At 57.0% G+C, this 26,936-nt stretch overlaps 1 protein-coding gene across 3 annotated transcripts in view; it reads right to left on the reverse strand.

Annotated features, from left to right (window-relative positions):
- GRM4 (glutamate metabotropic receptor 4) overlaps window positions 1-26,936 on the reverse strand; it is a 111,066-nt gene that overhangs the window by 27,308 nt on the left and 56,822 nt on the right. For 2 of the 3 annotated variants that reach the window (XM_027126791.1, XM_027126789.1), the window contains 3 exons: window positions 9,731-9,866; window positions 6,719-6,873; window positions 4,225-4,365 (listed from right to left, as the gene is read on the reverse strand). In XM_027126791.1, the coding sequence (XP_026982592.1) occupies window positions 4,225-4,365; window positions 6,719-6,821 (244 nt within the window). In that variant the 5' untranslated portion in view covers window positions 6,822-6,873; window positions 9,731-9,866. The remainder of the gene's footprint in view (window positions 1-4,224; window positions 4,366-6,718; window positions 6,874-9,730; window positions 9,867-26,936) is intronic. The other variant, XM_027126790.1, reaches the window with a different exon arrangement.

Raw genomic sequence — 26,936 nt, forward strand, 5'->3', positions numbered from 1 at the left:
ATGCAGGCCGCGCTGCACGGCTTGTGGGATCCTAGCTCCCCAACCAGGGATCGAACCCGAGCTCTTGGCAGTGAAAGTGTGGAGTCCTAACCACCAGACCACCAGGGAATTCCTGAGGGGAATTCAACTTAACACAGCCTTGAAGGATGGATGGGATCTTCCCAAGTGTAAGACCCCAGCATGAGAAGGTCCTTCCCACCCTCTGAGAAGGTCATCAGGCCCGTCTGTTGCCCTGAGGAGGGAAGGCATGGACTTTGGCAGAGCAAAGGGCAGGGGAACACAGGAGTGGCACTCGCTCATGCTGAGATCGTGGGCAGGGCCTGAGGGACTGAGACAGGCAGAGGCTGGCTATTGAAACTGTTAGCAATGAGGGGACCAGAGTGGGCCCACCCGGTGTGGATACCAGGCAGCCTGGAAGAAGTGAGCGTGGAGCTTGGCTCGGGAGACAGAGTGAGGCAGGTGGAGAATACAGGGCTAGCTGAGGGCAAGCGAGACGGTGGCTGGGGGCGTGGGAGGAAAGGAAGTGGGAGAGGCAGGTGGGGCACCAGCTGGAGAGCCAGGCTGCCTGGGTACGAAGCCAGCCCTGCCAGTTCTCTAGCACTGCGATGTTCACCAACCACCTCAGCGTCCCCTTCTGTAAAATGGAGGCAACGCTTATGACAGCCTACACCACCCACCCTCAGGATGCTGTCCTCCCCATCGGGGATCCTACAACGGACAGAATCCTTACAGCAGACTTGAGCTGTTAAATTACCCAGTCGCAGGTAAATCCCACCTCTCCCCCTCCCTCTCTATCAACAACAACCACCATTCTGTCAGCGCTGATCGTACACATCCTTTTTCAGCTTCTTCATACTCTTCAAACACATCACCAATCCTTCCAAAAGCCCACTGAGATGGGTGGTGACTTCCCTGCCCTCTCTGAGACTCAGAGAGGTTAAATAACATGTCCACGGTCACACAGCAGGGAGGAGGCAGAGTCGGACCCAGACCCTGACCCGTTGACAGGTGCCCGGTCCAGAGCCCGTACTCCATGGGTGTCACCCCAGCCCTCCTGGCCTAAGGGACAAGCTCAGCTCAAACCTGGATGGGGCCATGAGAAGCCAGAGCTGCCTCCCCCTCACCCAGGGTGGGTCTGAGGTCCCACAAACATTCCCAGCAGCTCCCCTACCCCTCACCTCACCCAGAGATGGACGGGCTCACTGTGCCTGATGTGGGGCCGCCCAAGGACCCTTACCAGCCTCTGCTGGGGCTTCAGATGCAGCGAGAAACATCCAGGTCAGCTGGAATATGCTGTCCTTCCACCCCTCCCTGTGGTGCTTTGCTCACGCCTTCCCCACTGCCTGGGGAGCACGCCGTCGCCCCTTCCATCACCCACCTCTCCTTCTGAGGCAGTGCTTTCCATACCTGGCTGCACATTAAACCACAGGGGCACCTTTTAAAACTCCTGATGGGGCTTCCCTGGTGGCGCAGTGGTTGAGAGTCCGCCTGCCGATGCAGGGGACACGGGTTCGTGCCCTGGTCTGGGAGGATCCCACATGCCGCGGAGCGGCTGGGCCCGCCCGTCCGGAGCCTGTGCTCCGCAACGGGAGAGGCCACAACAGTGAGAGGCCCGCGTGCCACAAAAAAAAAAAAAAAAAAAATCCTGATGCCCAGGTGGTACCCAGGGCCAATTACATCAGAATGTCTGGGGCTGGGAGCCAGGGATTGGTCGGCATTTGAAAAGATCCCCAGGTGATTCGATGTGAGGTTCCCAGCCCTAGATACACAAAAAACCCACTGGGAGAGCTTGAAAAACAACCCACCCCTGAGGTTCTGCTTAGTGGGTCTGGGGGGGGGGGCCCTAGTAGAGCTCTAAAAGTTCCAGGTGATTCTGATGCACAGCCAGGCTTGAGCACCACCCTCTTACAGTTCACCAAGTGCCTCCAATCAGCTTTCTCACCTGCATCCCCAGACACCCTCTGGGCTGGCCCACCACCAATCCCATTTCTCAGATGAGAAAGCTAAGGTCCTGACAGGGTACAGCTGGCCTCAGGTTCCCAGTGAGAGTCTACACTCTCCTGAATCCTGATCAAGCCCTCCTTCCCCACCTGCTCTGACAGCCCACACACCTCCCTGAGGGCACCTAGAGAGGGCCTGTCCCCCCTCCCCCCACCAGTTCACCAGCAGCCGGGGAGTCCTGAAGAGGACTGGGAGTCTGGAAAGAGCTTACAAGGACTGACCAAGGCCTTCTCCCTGCCTGCGCCTCCCAGACCAAGAGGAGACTCCAGAAAGCCCCTCTCCCTTGGTGAGCCAGACACAGGGGCCGAGTCACCCCCTTATCCATGTTGCCCCCACTTTCAGTCCCACCCATCCCCATCTCCAAGCCAGGTCTCGTGACCTATAATCAGGGTGAAGATACAATCTTCTATCCCCACTTGGGGACTTTTGAGAATAAAAGGGGATGCTCTCAATAATTATGCCAGGAAGAGAGAAGTAAACAGGATGCTCCTACCCATGAGGGCCCAGCCTCCCATGCCCAGGCATGTTGGTACTTCTTACACCTTTGTTGTGATTACTGCCTCATAAGGACCTTTGCTGTGCAGCCTTGGGCAAGTTGCTTGACCTCTCTGACTCTCCATAGCCTCCATAATAAGGGGGTCATAAGAGCCCCTAGAGTTGTTTTGAGGGTGAAATGAGATGATGTTGTTCAAATATCTGGAACATAGTAAATGCATAGTAAAGAGTGGTGTGTATGGTTATTAGCTCACCCAAGAACGTCGCCCCTACGTAAGACAGACATGCACATATATACCTTCTCTTTTAGACACTCACGTACATACACAGTCACATACAGTCACACACACAAGGGTGTACACACACTGCTGCCTACACCCACAGGAGTTTGCCTCCGTCCCCAGGGGACACCCACAGTCTTAAGTAGCCACGATTGCCCTGGCCACCAGAGGTCAGCATGCTCCTCACCGGCCCACCCACCTCACCATGCTCCCTCCTCCCCTGGCCCTAGTGGACCCACCCCCCCACCCCCAACTGCCAGTGATTCCATGCAGCATGTCCCTGTGGCTGACCCAGCGGCCCTTGCTCATCTGGCCCTCTGCCCAAGCTGCACCCATCAGTCCAGGAGACTATAAGAGGGAGTTCATCATCCTTGCATGGCCACCACTCATGGCTGAGGGGTACACAGAGCCCTCCCAATGTCCCTGACGCCAGGTCCTGCTGCAGAGCTACCCAGACAAAGAGAGCACAAGGACCCACGTCCACCTGTATCAAAGGTGAACGCGCCAAGACGGCTACCACAGGGGTCTGAGGGCCTAGAACTCAGACCTGGGTCCACATCCTGCTCCACCACCTTTCATCTGCGGGAACTCAGGTCCCTTTACTTACCTGCTCTGAGCCTCTGTTTTCCATTCTGTAAAACAGACCCATCGTCCCATCCTCCCGTGGCTCATTCCCTGTCCTTTTCAGGACTCTGCTGAAGCGTTACCTTGCAGGGAGGCCATCCTCTTTCTTATCTATTTTGTTTCTACTGCACTTTTTCCTTCTGACAGAGTCTATAGTTTACTTACATATCTCGTTTATTGTCTGTCTCCCCATTAAAATAAAAACTCCAAGAGCTTTTCGGCTCTTTCATTCACTGCTATATCCATGGTGCTTAGAAAAGGGCCAGGGAGTGGGAGTCAAACTGGTGTCTGTTGAGTGGCTGTGGGAACCTGGAGGGGTTAGAGATGGTTTCTGTAAAGTGCTCAGACCGGTGAGCGTTAGGATTCACAGGCAGCTGGGGTCAGTCAGGTCTGTGGGCTTGCCATAGGGGCGTCCAGATGAAGCCCAAGGTGAGCAGCCAGATGGCACCTCTGCCCAGACCCAGGAGCCCCTTCCCCTACTCAGCAGCGTCCTACGGCTGATGGTCTGAGGGATCACCGAGGTTTCAGCTACCCTAAGCCCACCCACCGACAAGGCCCTAGTGTCAGACCTTGAGTCAGTCCTGGCCCCGCCCCTTCTGCCCCCCCACCTTAGGGCTCCGCCCCTTCTGGCCCCCAACTCCACCCCAGGCAGCACCGCCTGGGCCCCTGGACACTGCTACCCCTGCGGCAGTGTCCCGTAGCCACCGCTCACCCCACTTGACACTCTCAGCCTTCTCCCCCATAGCCCCACCCCCTCAGGGCCCACCCTGGCCCCGCCCCCTGAGGCTCAGTCCCACGCCCCCCCCCCCACGCGCGTGCTCACTGGTGCACTTCTTGACATGGCTGCCTTTCTTGAGCGCGTGGCGGCTCAACTTGCAATGGAAGTTGTCCTCCCAGAACTCAGCAAACCAGATGTTGCGCCGGTTGTTGTCCAGCGTGCGGCTGGAGAAGTAGCGGTCGAAGCCTGACAGGGAACCAGGATGTCAGGACCTCACGCCTCCCTTCCCCACCCGCCCCCTCCCCTTCCCTCTTCCCACAGCTTTCATGTGGCCCAGGCAGAGGGAGGCGGAAGGGAAGAAGAGCACATCCTCTGATCCAGGGCCCAGCCGGAAAAAACAAAATGTGGACCATTTCATTTTCTTCACAATGAAAAGAGCTGTATTAAATTCCAGGGAGAGCCTGTGTAATCTTACAACTGCTTCCTTTATAGACGAAGTACAGGATGAGGGTGTTTCTGCTGCTTCTTAACCACCAAAGTGGTAATATGGGGCCTCTTTGAGAAGGAGTCACTTGGGGGCCCAGAGATTAGAGCAGAGAGGCTGGTGGGGGGCAGGCACTCAATCCTGGGAGTACCTGAGCATTCTAGTTCTGAAGAGGAGACCGGACCAGAGAGTGTAGGGAATGACCCAGGTCACACAGATAAGATGGGGGGCTGGATCTTCCTCCTTCAAGTCCAGAACTTCCCCATCACTGACAGAGGCAGCCTCCTTCTCCAAATGCTCCTAAGGGCTTACCCACTCTGCTCTAAGCCTAGAAAACCCCATCCCAGGGTAGGCAGGCTGGTGAGTGAATATCGCCTTCTCTCTCCTACCAGTGCCCCCTCTCTATATATCGTGATCATTCCGTGTCATGGGCACAGCTGTCTGACTGTCGGAGCTGTCAGGGAGGTGCTGGCACTGGTGGGGGACTGGCCTTAGAGCAGAGTTTCTCAACCTTGACCCACTGACACTAGGCCCGATCATTCTTTGCTGGGGTGGGGGGCTGGAGCGGCAGGGGGCTGTCCTGTACATTTCAGGATATTGAGCAACATCCCTGGCCTCTACCCACTAGATGCCGGAAGGATCACTCCCTAATCGTGACAACCGAAAATGTCTCCAGACGTTGCCAAACGGCCCTTGGGGATCAAAATCACCCCCAGGTGAGAACCACTGTTCTAAAGGCTCCTCTAATGTCCCAGAGAAAAAAGGGGGGCTTCCCTGGTGGTGCAGTGGTTGAGAGTCCACCTGCCGATGCAGGGGATGCGGGTTCGTGCCCCGGTCCGGGAAGATCCCACGTGCCGCAGAGCGGCTGGGCCCGTGAGCCATGGCCGCTGAGCCTGCGCGTCTGGAGCCTGTGCTCGCAATGGGAGAGACCACAACAGTGAGAGGCCCGCGTACCACAAAAAAAAAAAAAAAAAAGAAAGAAAAAAGGGATTTCTCTGGCAAGTCCAGGGTTCAGGTCCCAGTTCTGCCACTTAATAGCAAGTATGTGTCACTTACTGCCTCTACATGTCACTACATCTCTCTGGTCCTTAAATGTTTTCACCCACTAAATGTGGATAAAAGTTTCCTTTGAGGTTGCAGGGAAGATTGCATGAGATGTCTGTAAGGGGCCTGGTGTCTGCAGGTATCAAGAGCCGCAGTTATTGTTATTTCGTGTTTATTATGGCTTGAGGCTGAGAGGGGAGGTGTGGAAACTTCTGCGGCCTATGCTCCCTCTGCCTCAGGGTGAGTAGAGGACACGGCGGTGTGACTCACATCCCTCCCCTGCTCAGGCCTTGGTCTCTTGGAAAGTTTGGTGGAAGCAGATGTCTGCAGGCCTTTCCACCTCCATCAGTGCTGGATTCTATTGACCAGAGCAAGAGCAGGGGAGAAGGCCCTGGGAGCCTGCCTCCCCCATGGGGAGGACAGTGAGGTCCCTGCCAAACTGAGCCATGAATAGGAACTTCACGCCTCATGCACAGCAAGGCTCTGGCCAGAGCAATCTGTTCCTGCCCAGGGTGACTGGGTTCTGCCCCAAGAGGAAGGGATGCCGGGCAGGGCAGGCGCAACGCCTGCCCCCACACCCAGGGCCCGCCAGACCCAGGCGGGCTCTGCAGGGAGGCCCCTGCCCCCTGGCATGGCACGCTCTTCTTGTAGCTTGCTGGCAGTGCCCGGCCCGTTCTGGCAGAGGATGCGCTCCAGGCAGGGCAGGGATCTCACCTCTTCTATCCCAGATGGGAGAAGGGATGAGAGTATATAGGGATGAAGGAGAGTCCTTGATAAATGAGCCTCCTATACTTGCCACCATCTCCCACACCCACAAATATCTGAGACGGGAGGAAAAAAGGTCCTGAATCTGGATTTGAATCCTGCTGGGTTAAGTGTGGCCAGAAAGGCTTCCTATCCCAGAACCCGAGCACAAAGAAGCTGTGAGCCAAGGAAGAGGAAAGACAGGATGGAGGGAGACGAGGAGCGGGAGAGGAAGGGCATGGGGTGCCGATCGGGGTGACACTGACAGCAGTGGTGGATGGTGCCGGCTGAGGGCGGCGGGCATGCTGTCCGGGCTGCCGGGCCTACCTCGCACGGACATCCTCTTGGGGAGGATGGTGACGGCACCCTCGGCCACCTCCTCCAGGTGCAGCACAGGGGCGATCTTGGAGCCCCAGCTGTCCGAGCCCATCCAGAAGAAGTGGCCGGTCTGGTTGGCCTTCCGGGCCGCCTCCAGCACACGCCTGTGGGAACACGCACCAGCCCAGCCCAACCCAGCCGTGTCTGCCCGCGTGGCTGCCGCCACCCTGGCCACACCTGCCCTTGGCTGACCCCCTTCCCCGAGGACCACACCTGTCCCCCTCCCAGCCTGTGCCTGGGTCCCCCATCCTGAGCCACATGAGCCCAGGGCCCATAGCCGCCCCAGCTTCCGTGTCATACCCGCAGGCTCACAGTTCCCTGCTGCCCTGGCCCACGCCTGCCTGTAGGCCCATGGCTTCCCCTCTCACCGATACGGCAGCCCTAGCCCCTGTCTGTTTCCCAGACCCACTCCTGTCCCCTGGGGCTACCTCAGTCCCTGCAAAGACCACAGCTGTTTCCCTCAGTTTGGACCTGTCTGACTCAGGTCCCCAGAACCACATCTGCCCAGGCTCTGTCCTCTCAGGTACATGCCACCCTGGTCCTAAGCCCAGACCCACATCCCTTGGCCCTTTCTCACATTTATATCCACTGTCTCTCTCACACACACCCCCCACTACACCCTTCCCCTCTGCATGCCACTTCCTTCTGTGCCAAAAGTCCAGGTGCTCCAAAGAGCTGCTCCCCACACCCTCCTGGGTGGATGAAAGGGTGAGGCAGCCAGGGCCTCACCCCTCCGCAGGCCCACAGTGACAGTGGTCCTAGTCAAGTCAGGGGCCCTGGAGCCCAGCACAGGGCCCAGCCCACAGGAGGCTTTCAGTCAGTGCTTAACGGATGCTTGAACTAAGTGGCCCCTCAGAGACATCTAGGAGGAGAAAAATAGGAGGGACTGGGTAGAATTCTCGCAACGCACCTCCTTCCACGGGGAGAGACTGGAGCAAGCAACTTGCTCGAGATCACACAGCGAGAGGCCAAGATACTAGAAACTGTCCAGGCCCTTCCCATGGACAAGCCAGGACAGACTCCGGGGCTTGGGGTGGCCGCTGCGCCTGTGCAGGAGGTGGCCAGCTGGGGCAGGACCGCCTGGGGCTGCCAGGGAGAGACATGTTTCCCAGCCCCGGGGCCCACACCTGCCCTCCTCCATCGTCTCCTGATGGACATTTCCAGACCCCCAAACCTACCGCAGCCCAGGCAGGTGAGGGTGAGGCTATTAATACCTATTAATACCCGCCTGCATCCGGCCAGCCAGACACGACCAGAGCTGCCAAGACTCCATCTCTGTAAGGTCACCTGGGTTTATTTTTACTTCTGTTTGCTTCTGAAATGCCTGTGGATTTCCAGAAATGCGCCCCCCTCCATCACACCCCCCACCCCCCGCAGCTGCTCAGGGAGTCAGTCTCAGGCCCTTCCCTCTCTCTCCCAGGGGCCTCTTCTCTGGGACACGTGGCACCTTCATCCTCCCCTCCCCGCGTGTGGGTCCATCAGAGCCGCAAGGGAGGCCTGGAGTGGGGTGCGTCCCGGGGCGTAGTGGGACCCAAGTTAGTGCTGGGCTCTGGGGTGGGAGTGGGGGCACGGGGGCAGCGACTGGTGACTGCAGGGAGGGAAAGAGCTCAGAAGGAGCCCCTCCTGCCCCCGTTGCCAGCGGACCTGTGGCAATAGGAATTTAGGGGACCTGAAAGCTTTGAGGGGGTCAGGAGCAGCCTCTGTTTTCAGCTTGGAGGTGCCAGATGGATCCTGAGGACTCCCACGCCCTGGTCCTTCGAGGCCTGAGAAACACCTATTAGAGCTGGTCCTTGTGGCTTTTGAGGCTTTAATGACCTTCCCGAACTCCCCCCTCCACCCCTCCAGGGACCCGACAATGTCTCCTGGGGGGATATCTGTTTTGCTGAAACTCAGGAGTCCAGGATGGGGTCTTCACAAGTGGGAAAGAGTGCTGGAAAGAATGCGACCCAGAGAAGATGCTGGTTAGCAATGGGGCAGGCTGGGCTAGGCAGGTGGGCAGGTCGACCGGAGGGCACAGCGGGCTCTGACAGCTCAGGCCAACTATCTGAGGGAGGAGGCCTGGGGAGAACCACATCTCCTCTGCCAGTCAGACTCTGAGCAGGGGCTGTGTCTCCCACTGAGACTAGGGAATCAAGGAGGCCGGCCCCTCTTGGCCCTAACATACAGTCTCGGAGGGGTAGTAGTGAGAGAAAAGGCAGGAAGAAGGGAAGTGGGTTAGGAGGGGTGCTCAGGGGTCATCTTCTAAGGGCACCTGAGTTTCTGACCTGCGACTCAGGACCCAGGGACAGATGTGCAGAGAGGTGGGGTGGTCCAGGGATTCTGCACTGCATGGTTCTGGCACCCGGAGTCCACCTGCCCCCAATCTGCAGATGTGGAGACTGAGGACCAGGGAGGGGACAATACTGCCCACAGTGAGTGTGTACCCAAATCAGGACTAAAACCTCAGCCCAGGCCTCCTCCCGCTACTCTGAGCTCACCGAAGGAAGGAGGGAGGGGCTGAGAGGTGGCCAACCTTACCAGCCTCTGCTCTAAGCCCCTTATGCAGCTTCCTGCGTTCAATACTCAAGCAACACCGTCAAGCAAGCATAATTAGCTTCTCTTTTTTTTTTTAAAGCAGAATAGAAGCCCTGAGAGGTTGAGAAACTTGCCTGAGGTCACACAGCTAGTAAGAAGGAGAGCAGGTGAGGAACCTAGGTGCTCTGACCCCAAGCCCATGGCCTTAGCCCCTCTGTAAAAGTACCTGCTTACCATCCCCAGTTGGTAGAATGGGTGCAGGAAACAGCGAGGGGAAGGGGAGCCCATTAGCAGTAGCCTGTGCCCCAGCCAGAAGGGTCTCCCCACCACCCACTCACCGGCCCACCCCATCTCTCTGGACCCCAGGGTGGGTCAGGCTTGCCTAGGAAGGTCTCCAGCAGGGATCCCCAGCTCCCAAGCCCCGCCCCAAGCCCCACCTGCCCTCACCTGATATCATCCTCATTGGCAAAGATGATGACTGCCCTGGCGTTCGAGGTCTCCAGGAGGCGCCGGATGATCTTGTCGAACTCCCCAGGCTTGGGTTCCCGTGGTATCTTGACCGACTGGGCAATGCACACACCCCCTGCAAGAAGGGCACCAGTCAGCCTGGGGCGGACAGAGTCTCTCCCCCAACCCACACTCCTGGGGGCTGCTCACGGCCCTGTAGCCTGACTCTTAGCTCCCAGGTCCCCATCTCTGGGCACGGGCTGTGCAGTCAGAATAGCCACAGTGGGAATTTCGGCTCCACAACTCACAAGCTTGGTGACCCTGGACATGTCACTTAGGTTCTCTGTGCCTCAGTTTTCATAAATAAAATAGGTTGTTAGCAATAGGCAATGCAGCACTGTGCTTAAAGCTAGACTGCCTGGGTTCAAATCTCAGCTCTGCTACTTACCGCTGTGTGATCTCGGGCTGGTTACTGAACCTCTCTGTGCCTCAAATACATCATCTATAAAGTGAAGATAATGATACTACCTATTTCATAGAGTTGTTATAAAGCTAAGTGTGTTCATGCATATAAATACAATAATATCTGGCACATAGTAAGTGCTCAGTAAACTGGTTCTTTTCAATGTAACCACCTCATAAGGTTTTTTGGAGGAGTAAATCTGAGAACGAGAGCAAATTGCCACCCTGGGCCATTAGTGCTTCTGGCACCCACATCCACACACACCAACCAGGGCTCTTGTCCCCGGGCCCCATGCTCATCAACAGGCCCCTTGGTAAGAGCAGTGTGCATGGCTGCTGACTCATGCCCACACATCCTGGGCAGCAATGCTGCAAACCCAGCTACAGTCCTCATCCAGGTCTTCCCAGGTTCCCTTCCACGAACCCACAGGCCACTCAGTGTGTAAGTCTCTCCAGCTCCCACCCTGGCCTGGCAGGGAGCCTTGATACTCGAGGCCCCGCCCATCTTATCTGTGATCAGATTCCTAGCAGGGAGCTCAGGAGAGCCCCGGAAGGTCATTCTAACCGGAGTGCTTGGGTTGGAAGGACTGGAAGAGCTCTGATTGGGGTCAGAAGGTCTTAGGGGGCCCTCCTGTCACTCCTTCTTCTCTGGGCCACCACCTACCTGGCTGGGTCCTGGGGGAGGGGACCCAGGGCCTACCTGCCTCTCAAGCTCATGCCTCTGCGAGAAGCCCAGCCCCCAAGTCTGCAGGAGCCAGGATTCAGTCCACACACACCCCGGAATTCACAGCCAGGCCCTGTGGCTTACAGAACCCCTGGGAGCACTTTCCACTTCACCCAGCCAGTCCCCAGCCTCAGACGTGTCTCTCCAGTGCTGGCGGGGGGACAGGTATCATGTGTGTATTTCAATCTCCCCTCATCTCCTGCTACAAAAGCACTGTGGACCACTGTTTCTATCAACTGCATTTGACAGGTGAGGAAACCGAGGCTCAGAAAAGAGAAGTGGTTTACCCAAAGCCACACAATTCCCTGCCCTACTGAGGTACAGAATGGGGGGCCTCCAGGGAGTAAGACCCCCCCAGGACCCCAGGTGGCAGAGGCAGGGCTCAGCTGATGGAAAAACATGAGGGATTTCTCTTGATGAAAGCAGATTCTTTATCTGAGACCATTACCTTCCTCTGGGTCCCACTCAGGGGTCTCAGCCCAGCTCCACCTCACACAGGAGCCCTTTAGGGCCCAGCCAAACTATCCACCTTGGCTGGGCACCTGGCTGTCACCCCTGGGCACCCCCGAGCCTTTGAATGGCTTCTCAGTCCAGGCCTTCTGCGCAGACTCCACGCACCTCTGCATGGAGGACTGGCTGCAAGGGGCTCCCAGTACAGGGAGAGGTAACACACCCACCTGCCCCCCGGGGAAAGGTGCCAGCACCCAGCTCCACCCAAGGAGGGCCCTCTACTCCTGAGGGTAGGTGGCAACCAGGGAAGGCTGCCCAAGGGCGGTGACCCTGAGCTGAGTCTTAGCAGGAGGAGGCGCAAGCAGCCGGGGGGTGGGGCGTTCTGGGAGAACAACGTACTCACACTAGAATGGGGGCTGCTCTGTGCCAGGCACCTGCAAGGCCTGGAGCCACACAACACAGACACATTCTCACATTGCCAGGAAAGTAGACCCCCTGGTTCTCTGCACCAGGCAAGGCAACCACGGCCCCTGCCCCCTGCCCTGACCAGCACCCATTTCTCTTACTTTCTGCCACTTCCGTGCAGACCAAGCTCCTCAAGACCTCCTAAGACACCCAAGGAAGCCCCAAGCACAGGAGAAAAGCAGGTCTACCAGGGGCTCATGGGGGAGGGAGAGAAGGAGAGAAGGAGGGAGGGTCTGGGGGCAGGACGGGGCCCCTCCGGTCCCGGCTCACAGAGAGAGCCCGGGGAGCCAGTCTGCTGCCCACAGCACTGGCTCTGCCCTAACAGCGGCCGGGCAGACACTCAGCTCCCAGGTAAACCCTCCATATGGTTCCTTTCCAGTTAGAAGTTGGGCCAATTGCTACATTCCGCCCCCCCATCTGGGGAGACAGATGGACAAGAGGAGGAGGCTGGCTGAGGGGTTAGGATGTGCCACCTGGCTCCAGGAGGGAGGAGGGGGCCAAGGGGCAGAGGGGAGGCAGGCATAGAATAGGAGTTAATTGCTCTCAAGGAGGGAGAAACTTTTAGATTAAGTCATATTTCTGGGCAATGCTCCCCTAAGAAGTTCCATAGGATGGCCCCACCTGACACGCCAGGGTATAGCTTGCAGGCTTCGTTTTGCTGGTGAAAGAAGAATGAGGTGACCACAGCTCGTCAGCTCAAATGTGAGCGAGTCGCAAGGTACTCGAGATGAGAGCTGGTCTGAGCGGGATGCGCTATTCTTACAACCACAAGGGTGGGGGGACTGGAGGGGAGTTTGGGGGTTTATGCAGAGCTCAGTACCAGTGAACGTTTATAAAGTGCCTGATGCCTTTGAATATTATTCGGCATATTTTGCATGGATTCACTCATCTGAGGTCCATATCATCAGCACAGCTCCAATTTAGAGATGAGGACGCAGAAGTGCAGAGAGGTTAAGTGGCTTCCCCAAGGTCACACAGTCAGGCACAGAGTGGGGTTTGAATGCAGGCTGTCTGGCTCCCGAGACCACCCCTTCGCCCAGTCCAATGTGTCACGACCGGTCACGTGGAGTCAGAGACCAACCGGCACCCGTAAATATGGCTGGGCACAGGGCTTACCCTGGGCTAAGTACCACTGGTGTCACTGGCCCCACAGTGAGAAACCAAGTGTCTCCACGGCCCTCCTGACCCCATGCCACAGCCAGAGAGGACTGGAGTGGCCCAAGAGAGACCGCATTTACCAAGCACCCACGGCATGTCTGGCACTCAGTGAATCCTCACACAACCTGGGACAGGGGCTAACAGCCCCATCTTACAGATGTGGAAACTGAGGCTCGGACGTGCTAAGTAGCCTGACGGAGGTCACATGGCCGGTCAGTGGGCCTGTAATCCAGGTCTGTGTCCAGAGCCTCCCTCCGGCAGAGAAGGGAAAGGCCCCAGTCTCTGGGTCTCTGTTAACCCCCATCTCCTGCAGCCCTTCCCCACCCCTGGGAAGATCTCAAGTCTCATGCTAAGCCCGCCAGCCCTCCCGTGTCCAGCCCCCGCCTCTGCAGCACCATGACTAGCACTCCCCTGGGACGCCCTCTTCAAACCTCTCCACCAGGGCGGGGGCACTTCTCTGCACCCCTCCTCCTTTACCACACGGACTCTCTCTTTGGATAAAAAAAAAAATCCATGAGTCCATACTGAGAGCAAATAGAATCCAATTAAACCCAAGCAGCGAGGAACAAGCCCATGCCCTATCTCTGCACAGAAGCTGGAACACTCCACCTGTCCCAGGCTCCAGGAACAGGATGATAAGAAGAGGGGCATGAAGGAGTCTGGCGTTCTCCGTGGCTCCCCTAGGCCTTCCTGGGTCACTCGTGGCAAGCCCCTCACCCCACACACAGCCCCAGCCCCCTGTCCAGCACCAGTTGCCGCCACATGCCAGCTGCGAGCTCCGCCATCCGCCCAGCCGGTGCCTCCGTGCAGGGCCGGGAGCAGGAAGCCGCAAGCACTTGCCAGGAGCCTCTGAGTGCCTGGGGGCAGTGGGGACCTGGGAGAGCTCCTGGCCCAAGTGCTCTGGGAACAAGGAGACTGAGGGCAGACTGCACCAGGGGGTCTAGAATCCTACAGGCCAGTGTGTCCCCCTCCACATCCTTCCCAGAGAAAGTCACACACGGGTGCAAGGGAACGTGCCCAAAGACGGTCACTGTGGCGCTGTTCGAAACAGCAAAAAAATGGAAACCACTTAAATATTTTACAGCAGAAGAATGGCTAATCCGTGGTGTGTTTGCACAATGGAATATTACGTAGCTAAGATTCATAAAACAGCTCTCACGTATCAGCACGACAAAACCCTGAAAACATAAAGTTGGCTGATAAAGCCAAGTGCAGCACAATCTGTCCCATTTATGTAGAAATTAAAAGCCACATATAAGATTTATTCTATAGGGACACACACATATATACGAGCAAAAGCTGCATGAAGGCAGATGTGTTCTATTGTATGCACCGCGATCTCCCAGTGCCTGGCACACATTAGGTGCTCCATAAATGCTTGTTGAATGACTAAACGGGGACAAGAAGGGAACTCATCCCCTTCAGAGTCGTGGGTAGAGGGTACCTCAAGGGAGGCAGGGATAGAACAAGACTGAGGGCTCCGTGAAAGGGCTTCCAGGCAATCCCCATTTTATTTCTTGAAAAAAAAATCAGAAGCAAATACAAGATGTAAAGATGTAAATGCTTGGTAAATGTGGACCCCAGAACCCAGGCCAGACCAAATTTTCAGACACGAGTGACAGTGAAGGCATTCAGTCCCTGTGTGCGCTGCCCCGAGCCTCTTTGTGCATCTGTGACATGGGGTCACTCGGCCACTCCCGGCTCGGTGGAATCCACAGGACACTGGAGGGGAAGCACATGGGGAGCCCACCTGGGGCTGCCCTCCTCCTCCGGCCATCTGGCTCTCGAAATCCTACCTCCCCCCCCGAGGACAGGCTCTTTCCTGGCCAGCCCTCCCTGGCACTGGAACCCTGCGCCTCCCCCAGGCTCCAGGCACCTGCCCTGACTTGAACGTGACATGGAGACTCCACTAGTGAAACTTGATATGGGTTTCCTCTTGCATTTTGTGGTCTCTGCGCCCTTTCCATTTGCAGTCTGGTGACCTTTCCCGGTGTTCTCTGGGTCCAGCCAATATATCTGGGTCAGTGTCTGCCTCCAGCTGCACTCCCCAAGGGCAGGGCCGGCTCTGCGTGTTTGTTTGTTCATTCGTTCATTCATTCATTCATTCATTCAAGAAGTGTCCTGCTCAGTTCCTGGCACATTTGGTCCTTAAGAAACAATAGCAAGTAGGGACTGCCCTAGTGGCACAGTGGTTAAGAATCTGCCTGCCAATGCAGGGGACACGGGTTTGAGCCCTGGTCCAGGAAGATCCCACGTGCCGCGGAGCAACTAAGCCTGTGCGCCACAACTACTGAGCCTGCGCTCTAGAGCCCACGAGCCACAACTACTGAGCCTGCGTGCCACGTGCCACAGCTACTGAAGCCCGCGCACCTAGAGCTCGTGCTCCGCAACAAGAGAAGCCACTGCAATGAGAAGCCCGCGCACTGCAATGAAGAGGAGCCTCCGCTCACCACAACTAGAGAAAGCCTGCGCGCAGCAACAAAGACCCAACGCAGCCAAAAAATAAATTAATTAAAAAAAATAATAAAGAGGGCTTCCCTGGTGGCGCAGTGGTTAAGAATCCGCCTGCCAATGCAGGGGACACGGGTTCGAGCCCTGCTCCGGGAAGATCCCACATGCCGCGGAGCAACTAAGCCTGTGGGCCACATCTACTGAGCCTGCGCTCTAGAGCCCGTAAGCCACAACGACTGAGCCCACGAGCCACAACTACTGAAGCCCACACGCCTAGAGCCCGTGTTGCGCAACAAGAGAAGCCACCACAATGAGAAGCCCGCGCACCTCAACGAAGAGAAGCCCCCACTCGCCGCAACTAGAGAAAGCCCGCGCACAGCAACAAAGACCCAACACAGCCGAAAATAAATAAATAAATAGATAGATAGATAAATAAAATTTAAAAGAAAAGAAAAACAATAGCAAGTAAAACCCCTTCCTTGGGAGCTCAGTCTAGTTGGGAAGCAAGACAGGAAGAGAGAGCGACCAGTCCCAGGAGGGGCTCAGGAGACAGCATTGCTGGCCACACTGGTGGTGGGGAAGGCCCCCTGGGTGCCAGGCCCACCGCATGCTTCCCCAGACACCAGCCATCCAACAACGCACCCTGTCCTGTGTGCTACCGCTGCTTTTCCTTCACTGAGTCAACAAGTGTTCACTGAGCACCGTTTAGATGCTGGGATGCAGCCATGAGGAGGACAGAGCCCCTCCTCCCATACAGCTCTCACTGCAGGGCAGAGGAGGAAACAAGTGAGTGAAGTGATGGAGGGAGGCTGGGGGCTGCATCCTAGGGGGCAGGGAGGCCGGGCCACGCAGTGGCAGCAGCACATGTGGACTCTACTCAGACTTTTTTCTAGGAGCTACTGCCTGGCCTGAGAGCCAGGAATTGAAGACACTTTGGACTTGTAAATTCCACCTGCAGGTGAGAGATCGCTGCTGAAATGCCCTCATTTTTCTACCCTTCGCTGTGTGGGACTGTCCACACTTGGCTCCCTCCATCAGCACAGATGACCCAGGGAGCTTATTTGAGGGCAGGGCCACGGAGACCTGCAGGCACTAAGGACTCAGTGGGTGGGGGGGGGGGGGGGGGGGGGGGGGGGGCAGGGGAGCGGCGGGGGGGTGGTCATCAGCCCAGTTTCCCGCCTGAGGTGTCTCCCTAATGTCCTGGTGGACTCGGGTTACACCAAGTAGGATCACTGCACCTGTGCTCAGCTTCCTTCTTCTCTTGGCACCTCCCTGTCCCCCACGGGACGGCTCTCTCCACTCCACCCATCTAAATAAGTCCTCCCCACTTGCTCCAAGCAGCCCCCAGACCCCCTGCCTTCACGACACGCCAACCTGTGGGCTGAACCTAACCCGGTGGCCCAGAGCAGGCAAAAAGGAAAAGCCACCTCCTGGAGCAGCCCGCTTCTGCCCAAGCTCACCCCAGGTGGGGGCAATCGGGGACCTGGGCTCCCCTGTGCCTTCCCAGAGCCCTCAGCCACATCCTCCAGGCTTGGGAATCCTCTTGTTTCCCCATCCTTCATTCTCTCACTCACCAAGAGACCTACCCTCGCCAGGAAGCAGCTAAGCAGCCAGCCCACAGGCAGTGGGCAGCAAGGTGACCCAGACAGGGCACTGTGTCCACAGCTCCAAAGCCCTCTTGCTCTAACACCCAGAGCCCTGGGACCACATTCTGCAACCCAGGCTGTTCCCTCGCCCCAAGCAGCAGCCCGGGCTCTGGGCTCCAGACCAGGGGGGAGAAAATCCTCCCCCAGAGCGTCGAGCAATTTCCCTGCAGACAAACAGTGCAGGAGACCAGCAAGACTGGGCTCTTCTCCCCTTTCTCTCTTTCCCTTTTCTTTTTCTTTCTTTCTTTCTCTTTTTTTTTTTTTTTTTTTTTTTGTCTTTTTAAATTTAAAATGGGAGAAAAGCAATGAAAGACAAATCCTAGGAAATCAAGTGGAAAAATCTACATTATGGCAAAATGTGAAGGCAGCAAACTGCAACATGGAGAGAAAGTGGGGACTGTTAACAGCCCAAGGGGGTCCCCCAGCTCCGCTACGTTCCTGCCAGAGAGGGAGTTGGGGGGAAGGCACGAAGGAGGCTGGGAGTTACCCGGGACTGTATGGCCTCACACACACACACACACACACACACACACTCACACACACAGAGGTCTTTCTCCCTGGTCCTCCCTTCTTTCCCTCCCACTCCAAACCATCTCTCAGGAAAGGGAGTTACTCAGAGGGCTCAGTGACTAACATGGTGTTACTTTTGTTTTCAACCAGGAAGGAAGTCCTTGTCTAAGTAAATGGAGCCATGTGGCAGATTCCAGGCAGTAGAGCTGTGGCTAAAAGGGTGTCTGAGGTCAGGAAGGCACCCAGGCCCTGAGCGAATGCCCCCTAACCTGTGGCTGTCCGGGGTGAGCGGGGCTGGGGGGCACAGCGAGGGGTGGACCCGCACTCTGGCTGGCTCTGGCTCCACAGAGGGCTTGAGGGCTCTCCGGGCGGCAGCTCAAGCCTGGTTCACGGCCACCATCCCCCTGTCTGCTCCACTCCCGGCCTGACTCTCCACCCTCCGGTGTCCACTCCATCCTCTTTCTAAAGCACAAATCCCTCTGACACATGGCTCCCTGCCCGCAGCCCTTGGTGGTTCCCCACCTGTGTGTGTGTGTGTGTGTGTGTGTGTGTGTGTGTGTGTGACATTCAAGGCCACATCTCCTCCTCAGGTCTGGTCCCTACAAAAATCCACCATCTGACCACATCTGCTGCCCCAACAGGCCTTAGCAGAGGCTGTTCCCTCGGCCAGCCCTTCCCTTGCTGGGCCCCAGTTTCTCCTCCGTGTCTGTCTCTCCACCCCAGCCCTCATGGGGCCCAGCACACACGCTGTGCCTGCTCGGGTCAGGCAGTGACCCACGCTTGCCGGTTGAATGAGTCACTGAGTGCCCGACTGACAGGGATGGGAGGGCTGGCGGGGCAGAAGCCGCTGGCACGGGCAGAGGGGCAGAGGCTCTGTAGGAATCTGAGGTAGCCACCTGCCACCTTCCCACTTCCTTTGGGAACCTCCCTGACCCCCAAAGCCCACTATGACCTCCCCTCTGAGCCACCACCTGGTCACACGGAGTGCCCGAATGTCTGCATGCACAGGCTCTGGGCACCCACTTTGTGCCGGGCTCTGGGCTGCAAAGGTTATCCATGCACAGCGCCTGCAGGACACACTGGTGAGCTCCAAGTACATATGGTGCTGGGCGTCATGCACACCAGGACCTCTCTCTCAGTCCTGCCTTCTGTTGGGAACTTACTTCTCCACCTAGAGGCAAATTCCTTGCTACGAGCGCTCAAGAAATGCACATGCAAAAGAACAAGTGGAGAAGTATAAGATAGCCATGCAAACAGCCGGGCCCCAAGGGCCAGAGCCGAAGACAGCTGGGCCAGTAGAGAAGGGCATGAGCGCAAGGCGACTCCAGCCCTGTGGGCACGGTGGGCCCACTGTGAGAGATCTGGCTGGAGCCAGGAAGACCCAGGTACCAAGGGACAATGAGGGGGAAACAGTCACTCCGGTTTCCCACCTGCAGGTGTCTCCCTGATATACCCCATCAAAGGTTTGTGCAAAGCGTGGATACTGCACCTGCTGGCTTTCCCCTCCCCTCCAGTCTGAGACAGAGGGGAAGATGCCTGCTCCACTGCTTCCTGGCTGTGTGACTTTGGACAAGTTACTTAGCCTCTCTGAGCATCAGGCTTCCCATCAGTAAAATGGGAAAAAAGCCCGGTGGGGCTGGAGTGAGGGTCAAATGCGATGGTGTTTGTGAAGGCCTGGGTTGGCCTCCTGGAGCCAAAACCACTGGGGAGCAAGTCCTAGTGGGGGTGGGGGCTGCTGAGGCAGGGGGGCAGGGACCTCATCACCCAGCTTGGGTCAGGACCCAGGGCTGGTGAGAGATGCTCTGGGGACCAGAGACACCAGCTAAAACTGAGAGATGTCCACAGGGACAGAGTGCTGGGAAGAACCTGGGGCCTTAGCCTAGAGGCCCAGGGTCTATCCAAGGCAGGACACACATCCTTTCTTTCCTGAACACACTCAGCTCATCTCCCCACCCCTACATCACTCCCAGCCCCGCCCCACCACACACACATGGTGACACACACCCTCACACAATCACATACCACACATCACTACAACCTCACACAATCTCACAGCCACACAGGCTCACACACTAACCACCCCGCCCCACACAGCCACACTCACCACGCCCAACCTCCCAAAGTCACACCCTCCACACAGCCACACAGCCGCAGACCCAGGCACACAAGTCAGCTGTCCACATCTCCACCAGCCAGCCCGGCCACACGTTAGTACCATCAACACCTCTCCTTTGCTGCTGGTGCAGGGGAGCCCGGCTGGGGGGTGCTAACGGGCATGGGGTCGTGACTGGGTGGAGGGGTACAACTATTTACCGAGGAGCCTCAGTGCCCCCATCAGGGCAAAGTCCTCAACTTTCCTCTGAAACCAGGCTGTCCACTCACACCCTCTTGCCCCCATAGAGAATCGGGCTGGACCTGCAGGTACGGGGGGCACAGGCATCAGAGAGCTGGCCTGCTGTGACACAGGAGGCCGAGGCTGGGCACAGATGGGGCCCTCATCCCACCTCAATCCCTTACTTGATAAGAGCCAAGTCACCCAACCTCTCTGCACCTCCACATCTGCATCTGTAAAATGGGAGGGCATTCTCGCCACTCCCCAGACGTGGCAGGGGTGTTGTGAGGATTAAAGGGATCACCTGGCCCCTGGGGGGATATTTTGGGGAGGGGGGGAGGCAGGCTGTGGGGGACCAGCCAGGGCAGCTGTGGGGCTCAGAGCCCCTGAGCTGAGTGCTGCTGTCCCCTCGCTGGGAGGCCGTTAAGCAGCACAAGCTGCTAAGAGCTGCATTATTCATGGTGCTCAGCTCTGAGCAGAGGGAAATTTGCTGAGTGATCGACCTAATATCTTAACACAAACCCATTTAGGTAAAACACCTTTGAAGCAAGAAAAGCAGAAAAAAGGAGAGAGAGAGAGAGAGAAGGAAGCAGAGGTGGTGGAGGCCAGGTGGTGGCAGGAGGGGACTGAGCGGGGAGGGGCCCTGAGACTGATTTCTGGCCGGCCTCCACCCCAAGGGCCCCCAGGAGACCCCTTCCCCCCAGGCCCACCTCCCCCCACTCTCAGTGGCCATGCCGGGCATTCTTCTACTGAGGGAATCCCGCCCATTCCTCAGATTTTGTTCAGAGAGGGAAAGGAGTCTGCCCAAGGCTCACACAGCAAGTCAGGCCAGCCAGCAGCCAGAAACAGGACTGCTGAGTGTTAGCTGAGTCCTCTGCTGAAAAACCCCTTTCAGAACAAGACAGCCCAGCTCCAGTGACACACCTAGGGGCTGAGATCACATAGCGGCTTTTCAGCCCCTTCCTCAGCCTCACTCCACACTCTACAGCAAGACCACTTTCTCCAACGCAACTCAAATTTTCCCACCCTGGAGCTTTTGCTGGTCCCTCTGCCAGAAATACCCCTCCTGCTTCCCCACCTGCCCAACCCCACCTCGGGGCTCAGTTTCTGCACCTCGTCCCCCACAAAACATCCCAGAGTGGGGACTCATCACTGCCCAGCCCGGCTCTCACCTCACCCCTCCCCACTGGCACCCGCCATCCTCTGCCTAGGCTGTCGGTTTGTGACTCTCATGCTTCAGGGCATGAAGGCTGGAGCCAGGTTGCCTGAGTTCAGATCCTGGCTCTGCCACTTCTTAGCTGTGTGACTCTGGACAAGTTACTCACCTCTCTGGGCCTTGTCTCCTCATAAGAAAGCATGAAGAATAAGTGAGTTAATCCATGTAACAGTGCCTGGCATATAAGTACTCAATAAGTGTTTGCTGTTATAACACTGTTGTCCTTTTCCTCCATTAGCCCATAAGCCCCTTCAAGGGGCTTTCTTTCTTGACTGTATCTTTCTCTTTCCTAACTCCCTGGTTTCCATCAGAGTCTCAGGCATACAGGAGGTGCTCAATCAATGTTGGTTGAACTGAGCCTAATTTCTGGCAATGTTGTCTGTCTGGCCTCTTCACCCCAGATCCCTTGGGAACAGAAGACAGCGCTGCGCTGGTGGTAGAGACCTCCGTGTGGGGTAGGGGCATGGAGAAGATGACCTCTGGCCAGCTCCAGCCCAGAACAGGAAGCGAGGCTCAGTTGGGCAGGGAGGGGCCAGGGCTCGGGGTCGGCAGCCGGGCCTGCGGTTTGGCCAGAAAGGAACAGGCAGCTGCAGGCTGGGATGAAATATTTAGGAGCCCACATCCCCAGGAAGTGGAAACTGACAAGCAAAATGAAATGTTGAGATGTAATTACCCAGGCAGGCCAAGCATGTCTCCCCACCGGCGGCGGGCTCAGGCCCCCCCAACGTGCCACAAGCAGGCACTGGGTAATGAAGTCCTCCTGGACCCTCTCCCACACCAGCCGTCCTCTTCAGGCCAGGGCGGGGGGAGGGACGGTGAGCAGCCGGGCTCTGGCTCCTCCAGGCCGACCCTTTTGATGGCAGAACAGCAGGAAATGCAAGGAATGGGGGGTCTGGGCCCAGCCCTGGCTCTGGATGTACCTGGGGTGAGGCCTCAGTTTCCTCAGCCAGAAAATGGGGCCGCTGATGCCCCCGGCCGGGAACGAGGATGAGACGGCGGGCGTGAGTGTGCTCCACAAACTGGCTGTGGTGGAGGAGGGCAGTGAGGACAGCGCAGACACCAGCCCGACCCTGTGGACCGTCGGGGGCTTTCTTGAGGTGCTGGGCTGCCTGGGACTCGGGTTAGTTAAAGAGTTGGTAGACAAAGGTCAGGGACAGAGGCCCAGATGTGGCTATGAGCTGGAGAAGCACTCACCCCACCCCCCAAAACCTGCCCCAGGCTTTCTCGACGCTGTTGGGGAAAAGCTTGGGGCCCCACAGCCTGGGGCCTGCTTGGCCAGATCTGGGAGTGGAGAGACAGGGACCAGGGAGGGCTGGAAAGGGGACTCCAGGCCTGGATCCTGGGAGCAACCCTGAGTGGGCCTCGGGAGGGCATCCGGGGAGGGCAGGTGGGAGAAGGGTGCTCAGCTGACCTTGCCCTTCCTGTGGAGGCCAGAGCTGGGGCAGGGGATGCTACCATCTGCTAGCTTTTCTCAACAGGCATTTGGGGTCGGACATGTTTCATAGTGAGAGACTGTCCCATGTTGTAATACAAGGGACATCTTGGGAATCTAGACACTAAGTAACAGGAGGGACTCGGGCCATTGTGATATTTATGTTGACATTTCAATGCTCTCCAGGCACTCCGGCCCCGGTGGGACTGCCCAGAGTGAAGAGGTCTTTTTTTTTTTTTTTTTTTTTTTTGGCGTTACGCAGGCCTCCCACTGTTGTGGCCTCTCCCATTGCGGAGCACAGGCTCCGGACGCGCAGGCTCAGCGGCCATGGCTCACGGGCCCAGCCGCTCCGCGGCATGTGGGATCTTCCCGGACCGGGGCACGAACCCATGTCCCCTGCATTGGCAGGCGGACTCTCAACCACTGCGCCACCAGGGAAGCCCAAGAGGTCTTTTAATTAATCTAAACCAGAGCCCTGGCCCCTCTCCAGGCTGGCTCCATGCCCCGGGGGCGGGTCCAGCCTCACCTGGCAGCAGCCAGCTGACCCCTCAGGCCCAAATCCCCTGTGCCCCCCGACTCCTGTCGGCACTGCCTGACCAGACCAGAGCCCCACACCTGCATGCACACCTCAGCCTGCCCAGCCTGGCCACCCCACCTCTCCACCAAAACTGATCCCACCCCAGCACACCCCTCCCTCCCACCTTCGCTGGCTCTCACCTCCCTCAGGGCTCAGGGCAAAATCCAAACCCCTCAGCCCAGTCCTCAGGCCCTGCGGCCTCAGCTCCCATCACTCCCCACCTCCAAGAGCACCTGCAGTTCCGAACACTAGACTGTTCCCTCTGCCTTTATGACCAGCTCCCCTTCCCAGATTCCTTCAAGTCAGCTTCTGTCAGTTCTCGAAGATTCATCTCAGGCCCCCTCCTCCAGGAAGCCTTCGTAGTTGTCCCCAGGCTCCCTCTCCCCTGGGGGCCAGTAACGATCGCATTGTCTCAACCACTGCACTTAGCACAGGGAAGGGAAATTACTGGACTAGATGCCGCTGAGCTCCAGGGAGATGGCCACTGCTGGGCCCGCTGCCGGGCACAGAACATCCATTGATTCAGCAACAATTTAAGCTCTTCCTGGTGCCAGGTGCTGCCCTCAACACTACGGGGGCAGCCACGGATCGGACAGACAAGAATCCTGCCCTCTGGGAGCCGACTTCCCCCTATGAAGTAGACTGTAGATGCTGAGGAATGAATGAACAAATGACTGAATGGACTAATTAATTAAGAGCTGGCCTATTGTCCAGAAGGCCTCTTACCCCCGTCTCCAGCTCCCATCCCTCCACCCTCATCTTCCTGTCTCCCGACTCGGTCCCCTGCCCCATCCTCTCCCTCTCCCCCACACACACGTTACTCCACGGCCCCTCATATTCAGGCAGCACTCTTCAGTCAAATAATGTTTGCACATGTTCTCTCATTAGTTCCTCCCAATCAGCCCACGTCTTAGGTGCTACGACCATCATACAGATAAGGAAACCGAGTCCCAGAGCCTAGTCCCAGCTGCCTCCACCTTTCCTTTCTCCAGCCCATCTGCTCCCTCTCCTCTGCCTTTCTCTCTCTCTCTCCCAGCTTCTGGGGTATCTGGCACGTTTCCACCTCTCTCTGAGCCTGTTTCCCCATCTTAAAATGGGGCAGGCAGAGAGGTTCTGAGAGATGGTAAACAGAGCCCGTGCTTCCCCTCCACCGCTCTGCAGCCCCTACTGCGTCCACCCCAACCCCGCTCCATTTCCTCTCCCCTTCCTCCCTCCTCTCTCCTCTTGCTTGTCACTTTGTCCCCTGCTTCCTCCCCCATCCCAAGGCCTCCCTCGGGCCCCAATACATCTGCAAGATGGTCGTTAGCTTTCCTTCTGGCTCGTTAAAAATAAGAATTTGCATAGAATATCCATATGATCATTCTGTCTACAGCAAAATGGGGCACAGATATAACCCGCCACATGAGTCAGGGAGAACAAGGAGGACGGTCACAAAGGGACTGGGAACAACCAACCAGGAAGAGGCCAAGTGCTCACCCTTGAGGCCTCAGAGGCAGCCCCTCACCCCTCCAGCCCTTTCTTGGCCTTTCTGATGGTTAATTCACCCATTTTTGTCATTCTTACAATAACCAGCACAGTAGGGACTGCAATTACCCCATTTTACAGTTGGAGAAACTGAGAGCCAAAGGACAGACACACAGCAAGTCCGTGGAAGCCCTGAGGGTCACCACTGTCTTCCACGGGCCGACCTACCCTGCTCAGTGTCAGGAATGCTGCCCCCTCCTCCCTCTCAGAAGGAGGGCATCATGAATAACCACATTCAGTCACTCAGCTCCCCTACCCAGAGCACCCTGCTGCTCCTCTGAGACAGGCCCACCGTTCTTCAAGGCTCTCTTCCCATCACCCCCTCCTCAAGGAAGCTCCCCTTCCCCCAGTTCCCATCCTAGCACCCCACTCCATACAACACAATTTAGCCAGATGCAGAGATTTTTGGATACAACTGCTTCCAAACCTCTCATCCCAGCTATATAATTGCATTCAAACCTGCCTCATCCCAAAATGGATTCGCAGCAGTGCCCAGAAATAAACATATTTGGCTAAAAGAGAAATGGATAACAAAATCGAGGGGAAGGGACCAGCACTTTACAGATGAGGCTCCGGTCAGCACCCAGGGACTGGCCGTTTGTTTGATGGGGACCTGAGCCAACCAGGGCTTCCCCCGTGTCTGGTGCTGGCGCTGTCCGTGGTGCTGAAGCCAGGACCGCCTGGGCGACGCCCCTGCCCTCTGCCCACACGCAACCCGGGACCAAGTCCTGCGGGCTCGAGCTTCAAAACATACCCCAGATCTGTCTCTTCTCACCACTCCCAGCCCCTTGGTCCCAGTCATCATCCCTTCTACCCTGGAGGACAGAAGTAGCCTCCTCACTGGCCTTCCTGCCTCAGGCCCACAATCTCTGCCCCACACAGTGGCCAGAGGGATCCTAGTAAACCCAAGTCCATTCACGTCCCTCTTCTGCTCACAACGCTCCCATGGCTCCCATCTCACTCAAAGCAAAAGCCAAAGTCCTCACAGTGGCCCAGAAGGTCCCCTGTGATAGGCTCCTCCCCTTCTACGTCTCTCCCCCTCATTCACTCTGCTCCTTCTTCTTGGCTATAGTCCCCAAATGCCAGGCAGGCTGCTACCTCAGGGCCTTTGCACTTGCTGATTCTCCTGCCTGGGGCACTCTTCCCACAGATCTCTGCATGGCTCACTCCCTCACTGTATTTAGGGCTCTGCCCGAATGTCACCTCTGCAGAAAAGCCTTCCTTGACCACCTGTGTTATAGTCTCCCCTACCTGCACCTTCTGTATAATTATGCTGCTTTGTTCTTCTTCACAGAAATGCCCATCAGTTCCTATCTGAATTCTGTTATACGGTGATGTATTTACTTGTTTACTATAAGCTGCCTCTATCTCTCTCCCCAAACATGAGCTCACACGGTCAGGGATCTTCATCTGCTTAGTTCACTGCTGTATCCCCCATGTCCTGGTTCAATGTCTGGTACAAAATAGGTGCTCAGTAAATATCTATAGAGCAAATGAATTAATTACTGTATAGAAGTGAGGGGTGAAAGGGCTGAAGAAATGCCCCCACTGCCCTCCTTACCAGCCACATCCCCGCAGAGCAGGCTCTGTGATCTGGAGGCCTGGACTCTCTCCTTCTGAGTCCCTAAAAACCCCAGGAGCACGAGGGAAGCCATCACTGAAAAGGTGACCATCAGGGGATGCATTCCTCCTGATCTCCAGGCCCCGTTACACCCACTTTTAGACAGAGCCCTTCACAGGCTCATCCAAGGCCACACGTGACTTGGTGACTCCTGTCACACAAACACTGTCCATCACAGGAGCCACTCCCCTTCCTCCTTCCCTGGCCCTGAGAGAACCTCTGGCCTCTGTGTGCGGCGGTGTGGGGGGGGAGGGGGAAGGGGGGGTCCTCCAAGGTCCAGCCATCTGACTGACCCACCAACGTTTCCCTGGAGAAGCCAGGTGAAAGGCATCAGACAGCTCATTGAAAGGAGGGCTCCACCCACCTTCCTTCCCTCCAGCTGAGCTCCGGGAGTCACACAGACCAGAATGCAAATCCCAGCTCTGCATCCGACAAGCTGTGAGGGACTGCACCAGCCCTTGGGCAGCCTGAGCCACGGTCACCTCCTCTGTAAAACAGGGACAATTCTCAGGGCGGCTGTATAGGAGCTGGGGCCAGGGTCTGGTAGCTTCGATGAGGATGGGTAATGAAATGTTCCCTAGAAAATTGTATATTAAAACAAAAGGAGGTCCAGGGGTCTTCACACAGACCAGGCCGGG

The sequence above is a fragment of the Aethalodelphis obliquidens genome, unplaced genomic scaffold, assembly GCF_003676395.1.
Source record: "Aethalodelphis obliquidens isolate GAN/ISIS:26980383/991018 unplaced genomic scaffold, ASM367639v1 scaffold31, whole genome shotgun sequence".
In the NCBI taxonomy this organism is placed as follows: Eukaryota; Metazoa; Chordata; class Mammalia; order Artiodactyla; family Delphinidae; genus Aethalodelphis; species Aethalodelphis obliquidens.